At 48.9% G+C, this 11704-nt stretch overlaps 1 protein-coding gene across 2 annotated transcripts; it reads right to left on the bottom strand.

Moving 5' to 3' along the window:
- Positions 1-2561: 2561 nt before the first annotated feature.
- On the bottom strand, positions 2562-11501 carry GNG8 (G protein subunit gamma 8). Of its 2 annotated transcripts, none has more exons than XM_079985848.1 (3): positions 11394-11501; positions 3703-3809; positions 2562-2842 (listed from the first exon to the last, which is right to left on the bottom strand). In XM_079985848.1, exons 2-3 carry the CDS (start codon positions 3784-3786, stop codon positions 2714-2716), a joined length of 213 nt encoding a protein of 70 aa, XP_079841974.1. In that variant the 5' UTR covers positions 3787-3809; positions 11394-11501; the 3' UTR covers positions 2562-2713. The 2 variants fall into 2 exon arrangements, with proteins under 2 accessions (XP_079841974.1, XP_079841973.1); XM_079985847.1 differs by having other exon boundaries at positions 11237-11460.
- Positions 11502-11704: the final 203 nt, after the last annotated feature.

An 11704-nucleotide genomic window follows, 5' to 3' on the forward strand; every position in this document is an offset into this window, starting at 1 on the left:
GGTCCAGGGGGTCACAAAGAATCGGACACGACTAAATGACTAAACAGCAACTAATATTCTTGAAAGAAGCTTCACGCTCGGCTCCTTCTTCCAGCCCTCCTCTCTTACTGTACATACATACTGTACATTTAAAGCACATCCACACACACACAAAATCCTGGGTACAGAGCCTACATTTCAACTTTGTGAGCTGAAATTTCTTAGATTTTCAGTTTACAGAATCACCAGCATGCATTGACTGGGACACCCTTTCACTGGCGTGATGTGACAGATGAGGACGAGATTTGTTCCTTTATATGCTCCCTGCCCAGTGCGTCAAAACACAGATGGAGGAACAAGGCTCTTTTGACGAAAGACTGGGAGATCTCAAGGAGGAGTTCATGGCCTAGACGGAGCCAGCAGTGCAGTTACTGGCCTGATCATCAAGAAAAATGGCAAATTAGCAGAGCTTAAATCAAGGCTTTTGGAATGGATTATAGACTAATTGAGAGAGCAGAGAGTTATTTGCTCATTGTGGCTGACAGAAGTTAAACATTATGGTTTAGTTGTTGTTTAGTCGTTTAGTCATGTCCGACTCTTCGTGACCCCATGGACCAGAGAACGCCAGGCACCTCTGTCCTCCACTGCCTCCCGCAGTTTGGTCAAACTCATGCTGGTAACCTCGAAAACACTATCCAACCATCTCGTCCTCTGCCGTCCCCTTCTCCTTGTGCCCTCCATTTTTCCCAACATCAGGGTTTTCTCCAGGGAGTCTTCTCTTCACATGAGGTGGCCAAAGTACTGGAGCCTCAGCTTCACAATCTGTCCTTCCAGTGAGCACTCAGGGTTGATTTCCTTCAGTATGGAGAGGTTTGATCTTCTTGCAGTCCATGGGACTCTCAAGAGTCTCCTCCAGCACCATAATTCAAAAGCATCAATTCTTCGGCGATCAGTCTTCTTTATGGTCCAGCTTTATACTAATGCAACTGCTTGCTGGGGAAGGAAAAAGTGAACATAAAGCAATGTTCAAAGGACAATCATTAGCCAATTTTGCTGATAAACCCTATTTTGCCTTTTGGGCGCCTAACAACAAAACATGTTAGTGCACCAACACATGCAATAATGAGGTAGAGTGGTTAGTGCAGCCAAGCGCCTTCCTGGTGCCTTCCAGATGTTTTGGATAACAGTTCTCAACACCCAATTAAGCACAACCAAAGAACACAAATGATGATAATTGCACTCCAAAGAATCAACGGAGACGGGGGCACCAGTTTGGGGAAAGGCTGAGTTATAAAGGGCTTAAGAAGGAGCAGGAAAACCCACTGATGGGATGAGTGCCTGACCACAGAGCCTAGGACTTGCTGATCAGAAGGTCGGCGGTTCGAATCCCCGCGACGGGGTGAGCTCCCGTTGCTCGGTCCCTGCTCCTGCCAACCTAGCAGTTCGAAAGCACATCAAAGTGCAAGTAGATAAAGAGGTACCGCTCCGGTGGGATGGTAAACGGCGTTTCCGTGTGCTGCTCTGGTTCGCCAGAAGCGGCTTAGTCATGCTGGCCACATGACCCGGAAGCTGTACGCCGGCTCCCTCGGCCAATAAAGCGAGATGAGTGCCGCAACCCCAGAGTCGGCCACGACTGGACCTAATGGTCAGGGGTCCCTTTACCTTTAAGAAGGTGCAGGAAAACCCACTGATGGGATGAGTGCGTGACAGCATCGCTGTTGACAAATCGGCCTCTTCTTAAAAGCCCCCAATGTTTTGGCAATGGCTTCTCAGCAGTACAATCTTACGTTTCTCCCACCGAGGCCAGGGGTGGAAATCCATCTCCCGCTTCAAACCGCATCAGCCACGAAAACGCAACAGATTTAAAAATTGGGGAGAGGGGTTGCTCACTCTATCTAAGGAACTGCGCCATTTCCCTAACTCTCCCTCCAAAAACATGTGTGCGATTGATTAAGCTCTGAAACCGTGGGCTTCTGGGAACGCCTGCCTTCCGTCCTCCCACGTTTGATGGAAAGGCTGCTAAGATAACCGTTCTGTCTCGCTGTTGTTCTGCAGAAAAGTGAGATAACCGACAAACACCCACCATAATTAGGACATTCTGCCTCTTGTGGACTCGATGCCCCGAGAGCGTGGTTTGTGGAAACAGGAAAGAGGCGTGGAAATAATCAGTTCAACATTTATTGGAAAGGAAAAACAAAGAAGGAGGTGGGAAATAGAATTCTCCTCTGACAGCACCCTGGGGGCGATTTTTGAATGGAAGGAGATCATAGAACCATAGAATTGCAGAACTGGAAGGGATCATCAGGGATCATCTAGTTCAACCCCTGTTGGGGTCACTTTCTCCCTCCCAGCCCCTGGGGTTATCAACCTTCTAGGGACTGTGGGCACATCGGCCTACCAGACAAACTGTCATGGGTTTATTTGTTTAGCATTGGGATCAGGAAACAACACAGCCCAGACAAGCTTATTTTTGACAGCAATGAGGACTAATAACTTGCTTTTTTTAAAAAAAAAAAAAAAAAAAAAGCTAAGACACGTTTTCTCTACAGAATACACACAGTCCTGTTTTGTTTGTTTTTTGCTGGATGGAGATAGGACCAGGGTAGAAATGCAGATTGGAAAGGGGATCAGGGTGTACCATGAACATACAAGAGGAAGTTCCGCCCACCACCGCCCTGGTCTGGAAGTGGGAGGAGTCTGCCATTTGTCTCCCCCGTCCAATCCGCTTCCAGGCTCACAGCACGATGCAAAAGAGCCGTTTCTCGCGGAAGGGGTTCTCCGCAGATGGCACCGGGGTCACCAGAGGGTCCTCCTTGGCGTGGGCTTCGCAGTGGGCCAGGAGGTCGGCCGCTGCCTTGGACACCTGCCACAGAGGGAAAGAGAGTCAGCACTATTGAGCATGTCTCTCATATATATTTATATATAATTTTATTAGTTTTTTAACATATCATTTTCAACAGTAATTAAACATACTTTTACATCTTATTCCATTTTTTTGACTTCCATCAGTCCTGTCTGAAAATATTCCATTCTAATCTCTTAGTACAGTGGTACCTCAGGTTACATACGCTTCAGGTTACATACGCTTCAGGATACAGACTCCGCTAACCCAGAAATATTACCTTGGGTTAAGAACTTTGCTTCAGGATGAGAACAGAAATCCTGCTCCGGTGATGCAGCGGCAGCAGGAGGCCCCATTAGCTAAAGTGGTGCTTCAGGTTAAGAACAGTTTCAGGTTAAGAACACACCTCCGGAACGAATTAAGTACTTAACCCGAGGTACCACTGTATGCATTTCTTATTTTCCCTATTACATTTCAAACTCATAACCAATATCTCTATCTTTTCCTGCTTTGTAACACTTTGTATATTTCTCCTTACAAACTTCTTGGAGTCCTACTAGCGTAATTTGCTGATTACAGTTACTCTTCAAATAATTCCTATACTTCTTCCAATCTTCTGTAAATCTCTGGTCCTGCGGGTTTCGAATCCTTCCTGTCATTTTGTCCAATTCTGCATAGTCCATTAATTTCGTCTGCCATTCTTCTTTCGTCGGAACTAGTGAGCACGCCTTTTGCAACACTTAAGCTAGACTACCGCAGGGCAGGCCGGGCTGCCCTTGGATTCTGTTTGGTTGCTTCACCGCACAGAACCGAAACACGGTGTTGTATACATGGAAGTGCACCTCTTGCAGTAGGCGAGGAGAGGAGATGGGGAAGCTCACCTTCATCCGGTCGATGTTCACTTCCAGTTTCAGCTGCTCCACCGTCTTCCGTGCCTCTGCAATCTTCGCCATGTTGTTAGACATTGTCCCTCACCCGGCTGGAGTGGCTTTGTGGTCAGCAGATGGGCAGAGAGAGAGAGAAAGAGACAGGCAGACAGTAATATTCAGTGGAACCAACTGACCTCTGAGCCCTCTCCTCCCAGATTATGGATAATAATAAATAATAATAATAATAATTTATTATTTATACCCCGCCCATCTGATTCATAGAATAATAGAATCATAGAATCATAGAGTTGGAAGAGACCACACGGGCCATCGAGTCCAACCCCCTGCCAAGCAGGAAACACCATCAGAGCACTCCTGACATATGGTTGTCAAGCCTCTGCTTAAAGACCTCCAAAGAAGGAGACTCCACCACACTCCTTGGCAGCAAATTCCACTGTCAAACAGCTCTTACTGTCAGGAAGTTCTTCCTAATGTTTAAGCGGAATCTTCTTTCTTGTAGTTTGGAAACATTGCTCCGTGTCCGCTTCTCTGGAGCAGCAGAAAACAACCTTTCTCCCTCCTCTATATGACATCCTTTTATATATTTGAACATGGCTATCATATCACCCCTTAACCTCCTCTTCTCCAGGCTAAACATGCCCAGCTCCCTTAGCCATTCCTCATAAGGCATCGTTTCCAGTTTCCATCTGGCTGGGCTTCCCCAGCCACTCTGGGCAGCTTCCAACCAAATATAAAAATACAGTAATACATCAAACATTAAAAACTTCCCTAAACAGGGCTGCCTTCAGATGTCTTCTAAAAGTTTGGTAGTTGTTCTTCTCTTTGACATCTGGTGGGAGGGCGTTTCACAGGGCGGGCGCCACTACCGAGAAGGCCCTCGGCGCTGGACCTCAGTGTCCGGGCAGAACGATGGGGGTGGAGATGCTCCTTCAGATATACTGGACCGAGGCCATTTAGGGCTTTAAAGATCATCACCAACACTTTGAATTGTGCTTGGAAACGTACTGGGAGCCAATGTAGGTCTTTCAAGACCAGTGTTATGTGGTCTTGGCGGCCACTCCCAGTCACCAGTCTAGCTGCCACATTCTGGATTAGTTGTAGTTTCTGGGTCACCTTCAAAGGTAGTCCCACGTAGAGCGCATTGCAGTAGTCGAAGCAGGAGATAACCAGAGCATGCACTACTCTGGCAAGGCAGTCCGCAGGCAGGTAGGGTCTCAGCCTACGTACCAGATGGAGCTGGTACACAGCTGCCCTGGACACGGATTTAACCTGTGCCTCCATGGACAGCTGTGAGTCCAAAATGACTCCCAGGCTGCACACCTGGTCCTTCAGGGGCACAGTTACCCCATTCAGGACCAGGGAATCCTCCACACCTGCCCGCCTCCTGTCCCCCCAAAACAGTACTTCTGTCTTGTCAGGATTCAACCTCAATCTGTTAGCCGCCATCCATCCTCCAACCACCTCCAGGCACTCACACAGGACCTTCACCGCCTTCACTGGTTCTGATTTAAAAGAGAGGTAGAGCTGGGTATCATCCGCATATTGATGGACACCCAGCCCAAACCCCCTGATGATCTCTCCCAGCGGCTGCATGTAGATGTTGAAAAGCATGGGGGAGAGGACAGAACCCTGAGGCACCCCACAAGTGAGAGCCCAGGGGTCTGAACACTCATCCCCCCCCACTTTCTGAACATGGCTCAGGAGGAAGGAGCGGAACCACTGTATGACAGCGCCCCCAGCTCCCAGCCCTCTAGACGGTCCAGAAGGATGTTATGGTCAATGGTATCGAACGCTGCTGAGAGATCCAGCAGAACTAGGAAACAGCTAGTTCTAGATCCAGCGACGTTCACAGAAGCCATCAGCAGAGCAAACCACAGCCATTATTGATCTCTCAGAATAAACCGTTGTGAACTTGGGGGGATCAGTCTGGATGATGCCCCAAGCCCCTTCCAATTATTGGGTTCCTGTACCTGATGAGGGCTGGAATCTAACAGAGCAGGTTGCTGAACTGATCGGACAAGTTTCTTTGCAAGACAATGACCATAGCTGGCCATCATCAACATCCCAAAAGAAGTAGGTTGCAAGAGTGAAAACTGATTATGGCCTCCAGGTTAATGGCTGGGTCTTTCCTAGCTCCTAGGTAGGAGTTGTGTTTGAGAGCTGGGCTGGAAGCTGGAGACACAGAGTCATGCTTGCTCTGTGCCGGATCCAAAGTTGTCATTTTTGTTTTTTGTACCTAGACAGCATCTTAAAAAGTAGAGGACATCACCTTGCCAACAAAGGTCCGTATAGTTAAAGCTATGGTTTTCCCAGTAGTGATGTATGGAAGTGAGATCTGGACCATAAAGAAGGCTGATCGCCAAAGAATTGATGCTTTTGAATTATGGTGCTGGGGGAGACTCTTGAGAGTCCCATGGACTGCAAGAAGATCAAACCTCTCCATTCTGAAGGAATTCAGCCCTGAGTGCTCACTGGAAGGACGGATCCTGAAACTGAGGCTCCAAGACTTCGGCCACCTCATGAGAAGAGAAGACTCCCTGGAAAAGACCCTGATGTTGGGAAAGATGGAGGGCACAAGGAGAAGGGGATGACAGAGGCGAGATGGTTGGACAGTGTTCTCGAAGCTACAAACATGAGTTTGACCAAACTGTGGGAGGCAGTGGAAGACAGGAGTGCCTGGCGTGCTCTGGTCCATGGGGTCACGAAGAGTTGGACACGACTAAACAACAACACTACATTTTTATTGTGTGTTTTTTTACATTATCAGTTCCAAAAGTTCATCCAACATAACTTCTCATCTTATACAATATTTCCCAAAGTTGTCATTTTTGAGCCATTTTTATGGGAAATCGCAAAAACAACACTGCCGACATGGGTTGCCATATGTCCGGATCTTCCCAGACATTTTTTTCCAGTTTCCGTCCGGAAACTGCTGCCTACTTCAGTATTCTGGATATGTCTGGGAAAATTCTGGATGTATGCCAACACAAATATATGGAGGGATCTTTTTGTGTGTGTGCAAGAGATCCTTTTTGCAAATGCGACACCAGGAGAGATGCAAGTTAAGCTCTGGTTAATTTTTGTGCAGCTTTTAGGAACAAAATAAAATCACAAGTGAGACTGCGTTTTAGGTTGTTAAGATGAGAAACTCAGAGAGGGCAAAGAAATCAACAGATTTCTCTCTCCTTACTAGTCAGGGCTGATGAGAGCCCCAACCTTATAACATCTGCAGAGAGGCAGGTCTCCCCACCCCGCTATAGGCAAAACACCTTGAATAGCACAGGACTGCTAAATCTTACTAAATTAAGTCCTTGGTGAGTTACACAATGTAGATAATGCAGCTCTGAGCATTTGCTTTCTAAAAGCTGATCCCTCTGGGAGCGAAGGCGTTCTTCAGTTAATGAGCCAGAATCAATAGCAGGTTCTTCAATGACTGCCATTTAACTACTCACGCCGGTAGGGGCCAAGGTGCTGTTTCAAAAGCAGAACCAACACAAATCTCTTGTCCAAAGAGCCTATGCCCCAAACTTATAAATACCATATTTTTTGCCCTATAGGACGCACCGGCCCATAGGATGCACTTAGTTTTTTGGGGGGGAAATCGGACACGACTAAACGACTAAACAACAACAATTATTATTATTATGGATGCTGCTTGCAGGATCTGTGAGTTGGAGATGCTGCGCTGGATGAATTTTGTTCAAATGCCTTAATTAACAGTGCTGCAACAACAGTGGTGTCCACACCATCTCCCTCTGCCAGGTCCACCCGCCTTGAGAGTTTAATAGTTTCATAAAGGAAACAGACTGAAAGAGAGAGGCGCGAGTAGATGAAGGGGAAGCTGAACAGCTGGGCGTGACTGAGGAACAGCAGGAAGCCCAGAGGCTGAGCCACGATCCAAGAGAAAAGGGAATTAGCTACACGGCAGGAGCAGCAAGAGGGTCGTGGGGGGCAAATGCAACTCGTTAGCCCCCTTCCTTCCACCTCCATGCGCTCCTGACCCCTCACATCAGCCATGCTCAAAGCCCTCGGCTAATTGAGAAGCCCCCTGCAAGGGAGAAGGGAAGGTTTGGGCACAAGGAGATGATAAAAGTATGTGGGAACATGAGGGGGGGCTCCATTGTGTGCAGGAAAAGTGCAACAGGGGAGGGACAGAATCGGTATTTAATACCAGGATCCACTACTGAGACCCCTCCCTGCCCGCAGACTGTCTCGCCAGAGTGGTGCATGCTCTAGTTATCTCCCGCTTGGATTACTACAATGCGCTCTACGTGGGGCTACCTTTGAAGGTGACCCAGAAACTGCAATTAATCCAGAATGCGGCAGCTAGACTGGTGACTGGGAGTGGCCGCCAGGACCACATAACACTGGTTCTGAGAGATCTGCATTGGCTCCCGGTACGTTTCCGAGCACAATTCAAAGTGTTGGTGATGATCTTTAAAGTGTTGGTGCTGACCTTTAAAGCCCTAAACGGCCTCAGTCCAGTATACCTGAAGGAGCGTCTCCACCCCCATTGTTCTGCCCGGACACTGAGATCCAGCACTGAGGGCCTTCTGGTGGTTCCCTCATTGCGAGAAGTGAGGTTACAGGGAACCAGACAGAGGGCCTTCTCGCCCGCCCTGTGGAACGCCCTCCCACCAGATGTGAAGGAAATAAGCAGCTATCTTACCTTTAAAAGACATCTGAAGGCAGCCCTGTTTAGGGAAGTTTTTAATGACTGATGTTTTAATGTATTTTTAATCTTTTGTAGGAAACTGCCTAGAGTGGCCAGGGAAACTCAGCCAGATGGGTGGGGTATAAATAATAAATTATTATTATTATTATTATTATTATTATTATTATTATTATTATTATTATCATTTGTCAGGGGCTCAGGAGCAGAAGCACAGGGAAGAGGGGAGATGGAGAGCGAAGGCGAAGAATCAGAGGGCAGCGTAGGGGAAGATGACAGTGGCCCGAGAGATTCCATGAGCCTCTCCAGCGAATCGGAAGATTCACAGAAGGGGGCTCCGATGGCCAGGGCAAGGGGGGTCCCGGGAGGGACGCACCAGAAGCTAGGGGCCAGCAGCGACTCCCAAAGCAGCAGCTGGAGATCGGGACCAGTTTCCCCACCAGAGCGTAGCGGGGGGGGGGAAGAGTCCCATGAGTCAGGGCTGACCACGCCCCTATCGCTGAGTGAGGGAACGGAGGGGAAGCCAGGTCCAGCTAGCCCCCCCGAGGGGGGAAGCAGTGACAGGAGCAGTGTAACGGTCAGGAGGAAGGTGGCCGGCTGGGCGCGCGCGCCAAGTTCAAATGTACAGGCGCGCGGGACAGCAGGGAGCTCGGATTGGGAGCCAGGTCCTAAAGCCCGCCGGAGGGAGGGGGAAGAATCCGGGGACTCAGCATCAGAAGAGTCCAGAAAGGGCAACACCCCGGCGGGCAGACGGACCCAGAGGAGGAAAGAACAACGGAAGAGGTGGAGTAAGGCTAGAGTCTTGAACTGGTGTCTAGGGGGAGGAGACTCAGACGGAGCTTCGGCGGTCTAGGGTTTAAGACGTAGAGCTGCGCGCTACGGCTTTGGAATGGAAACTGAACTTCAATAAAGACTTTTGTATATAACCACGACCTGGCGTTGGTCCTCTGTGAGCTGGAACCTTGGGCAGCTCTGACATCATTATATTATTATTATTATTATTATTATTATTATTATTATTATTACCTACCTCTGAAGTATAGAAAAAGCCAGCAGTGCCTCTGAGCATGGGCAGAGTCATTCCGCTGCCCACCAAGCAACTCGCACCATGATTCAAGCCAGCCGGCGTACATAACCCGGGACAGGGTTGAAGAATGTGGCTCCCACACAGCCCAGCTCATTTGCTGGGGGGTTCGGAGTCACGAGGAGTGAGGAATTCAGGATTTGCGGACATAAGGTGAAGGACGGGTTTGAGCCAAGTTGGTTTTCCAGTGGTCTGCTGCAGAGCAGCCGAAGCACTAAGCAAGAGGGCCTCTGAGCATGTGCAGAGTGCACCTGTGAATGCAAAGGGCAGCTTACATGGGGAGGCCACGGGGGTCTCAGCCTGGTGCCCTCCAAATTATTTAGACTACAGCTGTTGGCTGGGATGATGGGGGTTGTAGTCCAAAACATACCTGTAGGTCGGAGAGGCTGTGATTCCTCACCTGCTTTTCCTCCCTCCCTGTGGAGGCACCAACTCACTGCAGTGCCCGCCCACGCCAGCTGTGCCCAAAGCCCTCTTGAGCTTGACAGCTGCTGCCGAGGGAGAAAGGAGGTCCCTCATCTTAGATCTACACAGGTAAATATCAGGAGGGGAATGAGCTCTTTTAAGGCAAGAAGGTGGACCCAGACAACGTCTCTCTCCCCGTCGTATCTCACGACCATGGTTAAACCACCTGGATTTTTTAAAAGACACGGACTAGGAGATCCAGTTCACAGGCAGAGTGCACCATATTGCGGCAGGTATAATTGGCAAGTCATTTCCTGGATTCGGGTGCAAAATTCAGTGGGGAAAATCCATACCATGGCTCCTAAGAAAGGGGGTCTTATTCTATGTACCAAGCCAGACCATTAGTCCATCTAGATCAATAGTGTTCACACAGACTGGCAGCATCTCTCTGGGGGTTCAGGAAGAGGTCTTTTCCTAGCCCTACATGCTGTTGGGGATCGAACCTGAGAACGTCTGCCTGCAAGGCAGATTGCTCTGCCGCTGAGCCCTTCCACCTTGAGGGCATCGCACTCTCCTGGCCTCAGTTCTACCACCTGTTAAATGGGCATAATAGTGACTTAAACAGATGTTTTGCCTTTTAAAAGGGATCTCTGAGTATTAAGAGTGAAATCACAACAACGGAGCATCTGTTAAATAGTTATAGCTAGCTGTTTGTGGTTCATTGCCCCTCTGCCTTATAAGAAAGCAAAAAGGTGTTAGCCCAAGAGAACTTTACAAAGAGGAATCTAGCTCATGAAAAAGCCAACTTTTCAAACCTACATCTCCATATGGACGAGCAAAGCTGGAGATATTTTGTTTGTATGGAGAAGGAAGCCCTCTCTCTTTGCAGCCATGAACAGTGCAGTCCTGTGCATGCCTACTCTAAAGTAAGCTGCAGAAAGCGTGTAGAGGATTGCAGTCTAACAGTGCATTCCTAACCACATCTCCCCAGAAAGAAGTATTGTTGAATTCAATGGGGCTAACTCTTGGGGGAACTTGGTGTGCAGTTATCAAGCATTGCTTGCGTGTCATTTTGTATTTTGAATCCTGCCTCATATACAGTATTGCAAATCTTTTTTATTTCCTGCCAACCCACACTACCCTTGTATAATCTGATTGCCTGCAAAAGAGAGAGAGAGAGAGCGCGCATGGAGAAGCATTGTGATTTTTGGTTCCAGCAGGGAATTTCAACTTGAAAAGTGAAATAAAAGGTTAGATGAGACAGGGAAGATCTACCAAGAAGACCTAACTCGGAGAACCAGATGCATTTGGGGGAGAAGCGAGGATTTAAAACGTACCTCCTCAAAGGTGCAGGAACCACCTACCTTGGCCAGATCCAACGCCAAGTCAATCCTCACGCAATCAGAATCACTTCAGAGCAATAAGCCTCTCGCCCAACCCAGCCTTTTGCCTTGCCTCTCCCCAGCCTAGGACAGCTCCGGGTTCGAAAGGAGGCAAGCAAGGGAGAACTCTGGCTGCTACCTGTTGTCTACGGCCGTCCTTGCAGAGCAAAGTGGCTCCTCTCCACTGTCTCTGGTCGGAATGAGCAGCTGCCGCCACCTGGGGCACCGGGAGCCGCAGGAAAGCAGGCAGGGAGGGGAAGGAGGGGGGGAGGTGCCTCCCAGCCCACCCCTGGGAGACACAGTTTCAAAGGAAGGCAGCGTGTACGGAGAGGGGGTGGGAGGGAAAGCAGGCCCAAGCCCTTCGGAGAGAACTGGCTTGGATTTCAGGTGTCTGAGGTCTAAAGGGCATCAGAAGACCCTGTTTGGACCAGGCCAATAGTCATTCAGTCC

Source organism: Podarcis cretensis (genome assembly GCF_951804945.1).
Source record: "Podarcis cretensis genome assembly, chromosome: 8".
Lineage (NCBI taxonomy): Eukaryota > Metazoa > Chordata > Lepidosauria > Squamata > Lacertidae > Podarcis > Podarcis cretensis.

Bases quoted from the DNA above. Each gene is read 5' to 3' on its own strand.
- GNG8 (XM_079985848.1), bottom strand. From the start codon at position 3,786: ATGTCTAACAACATGGCGAAGATTGCAGAGGCACGGAAGACGGTGGAG. The intron at 2,843-3,702 runs GTGAGCTTCCCC...CCTCTGTGGCAG, and splicing joins TGAACATCGACCGGATGAAG to GTGTCCAAGGCAGCGGCCGA.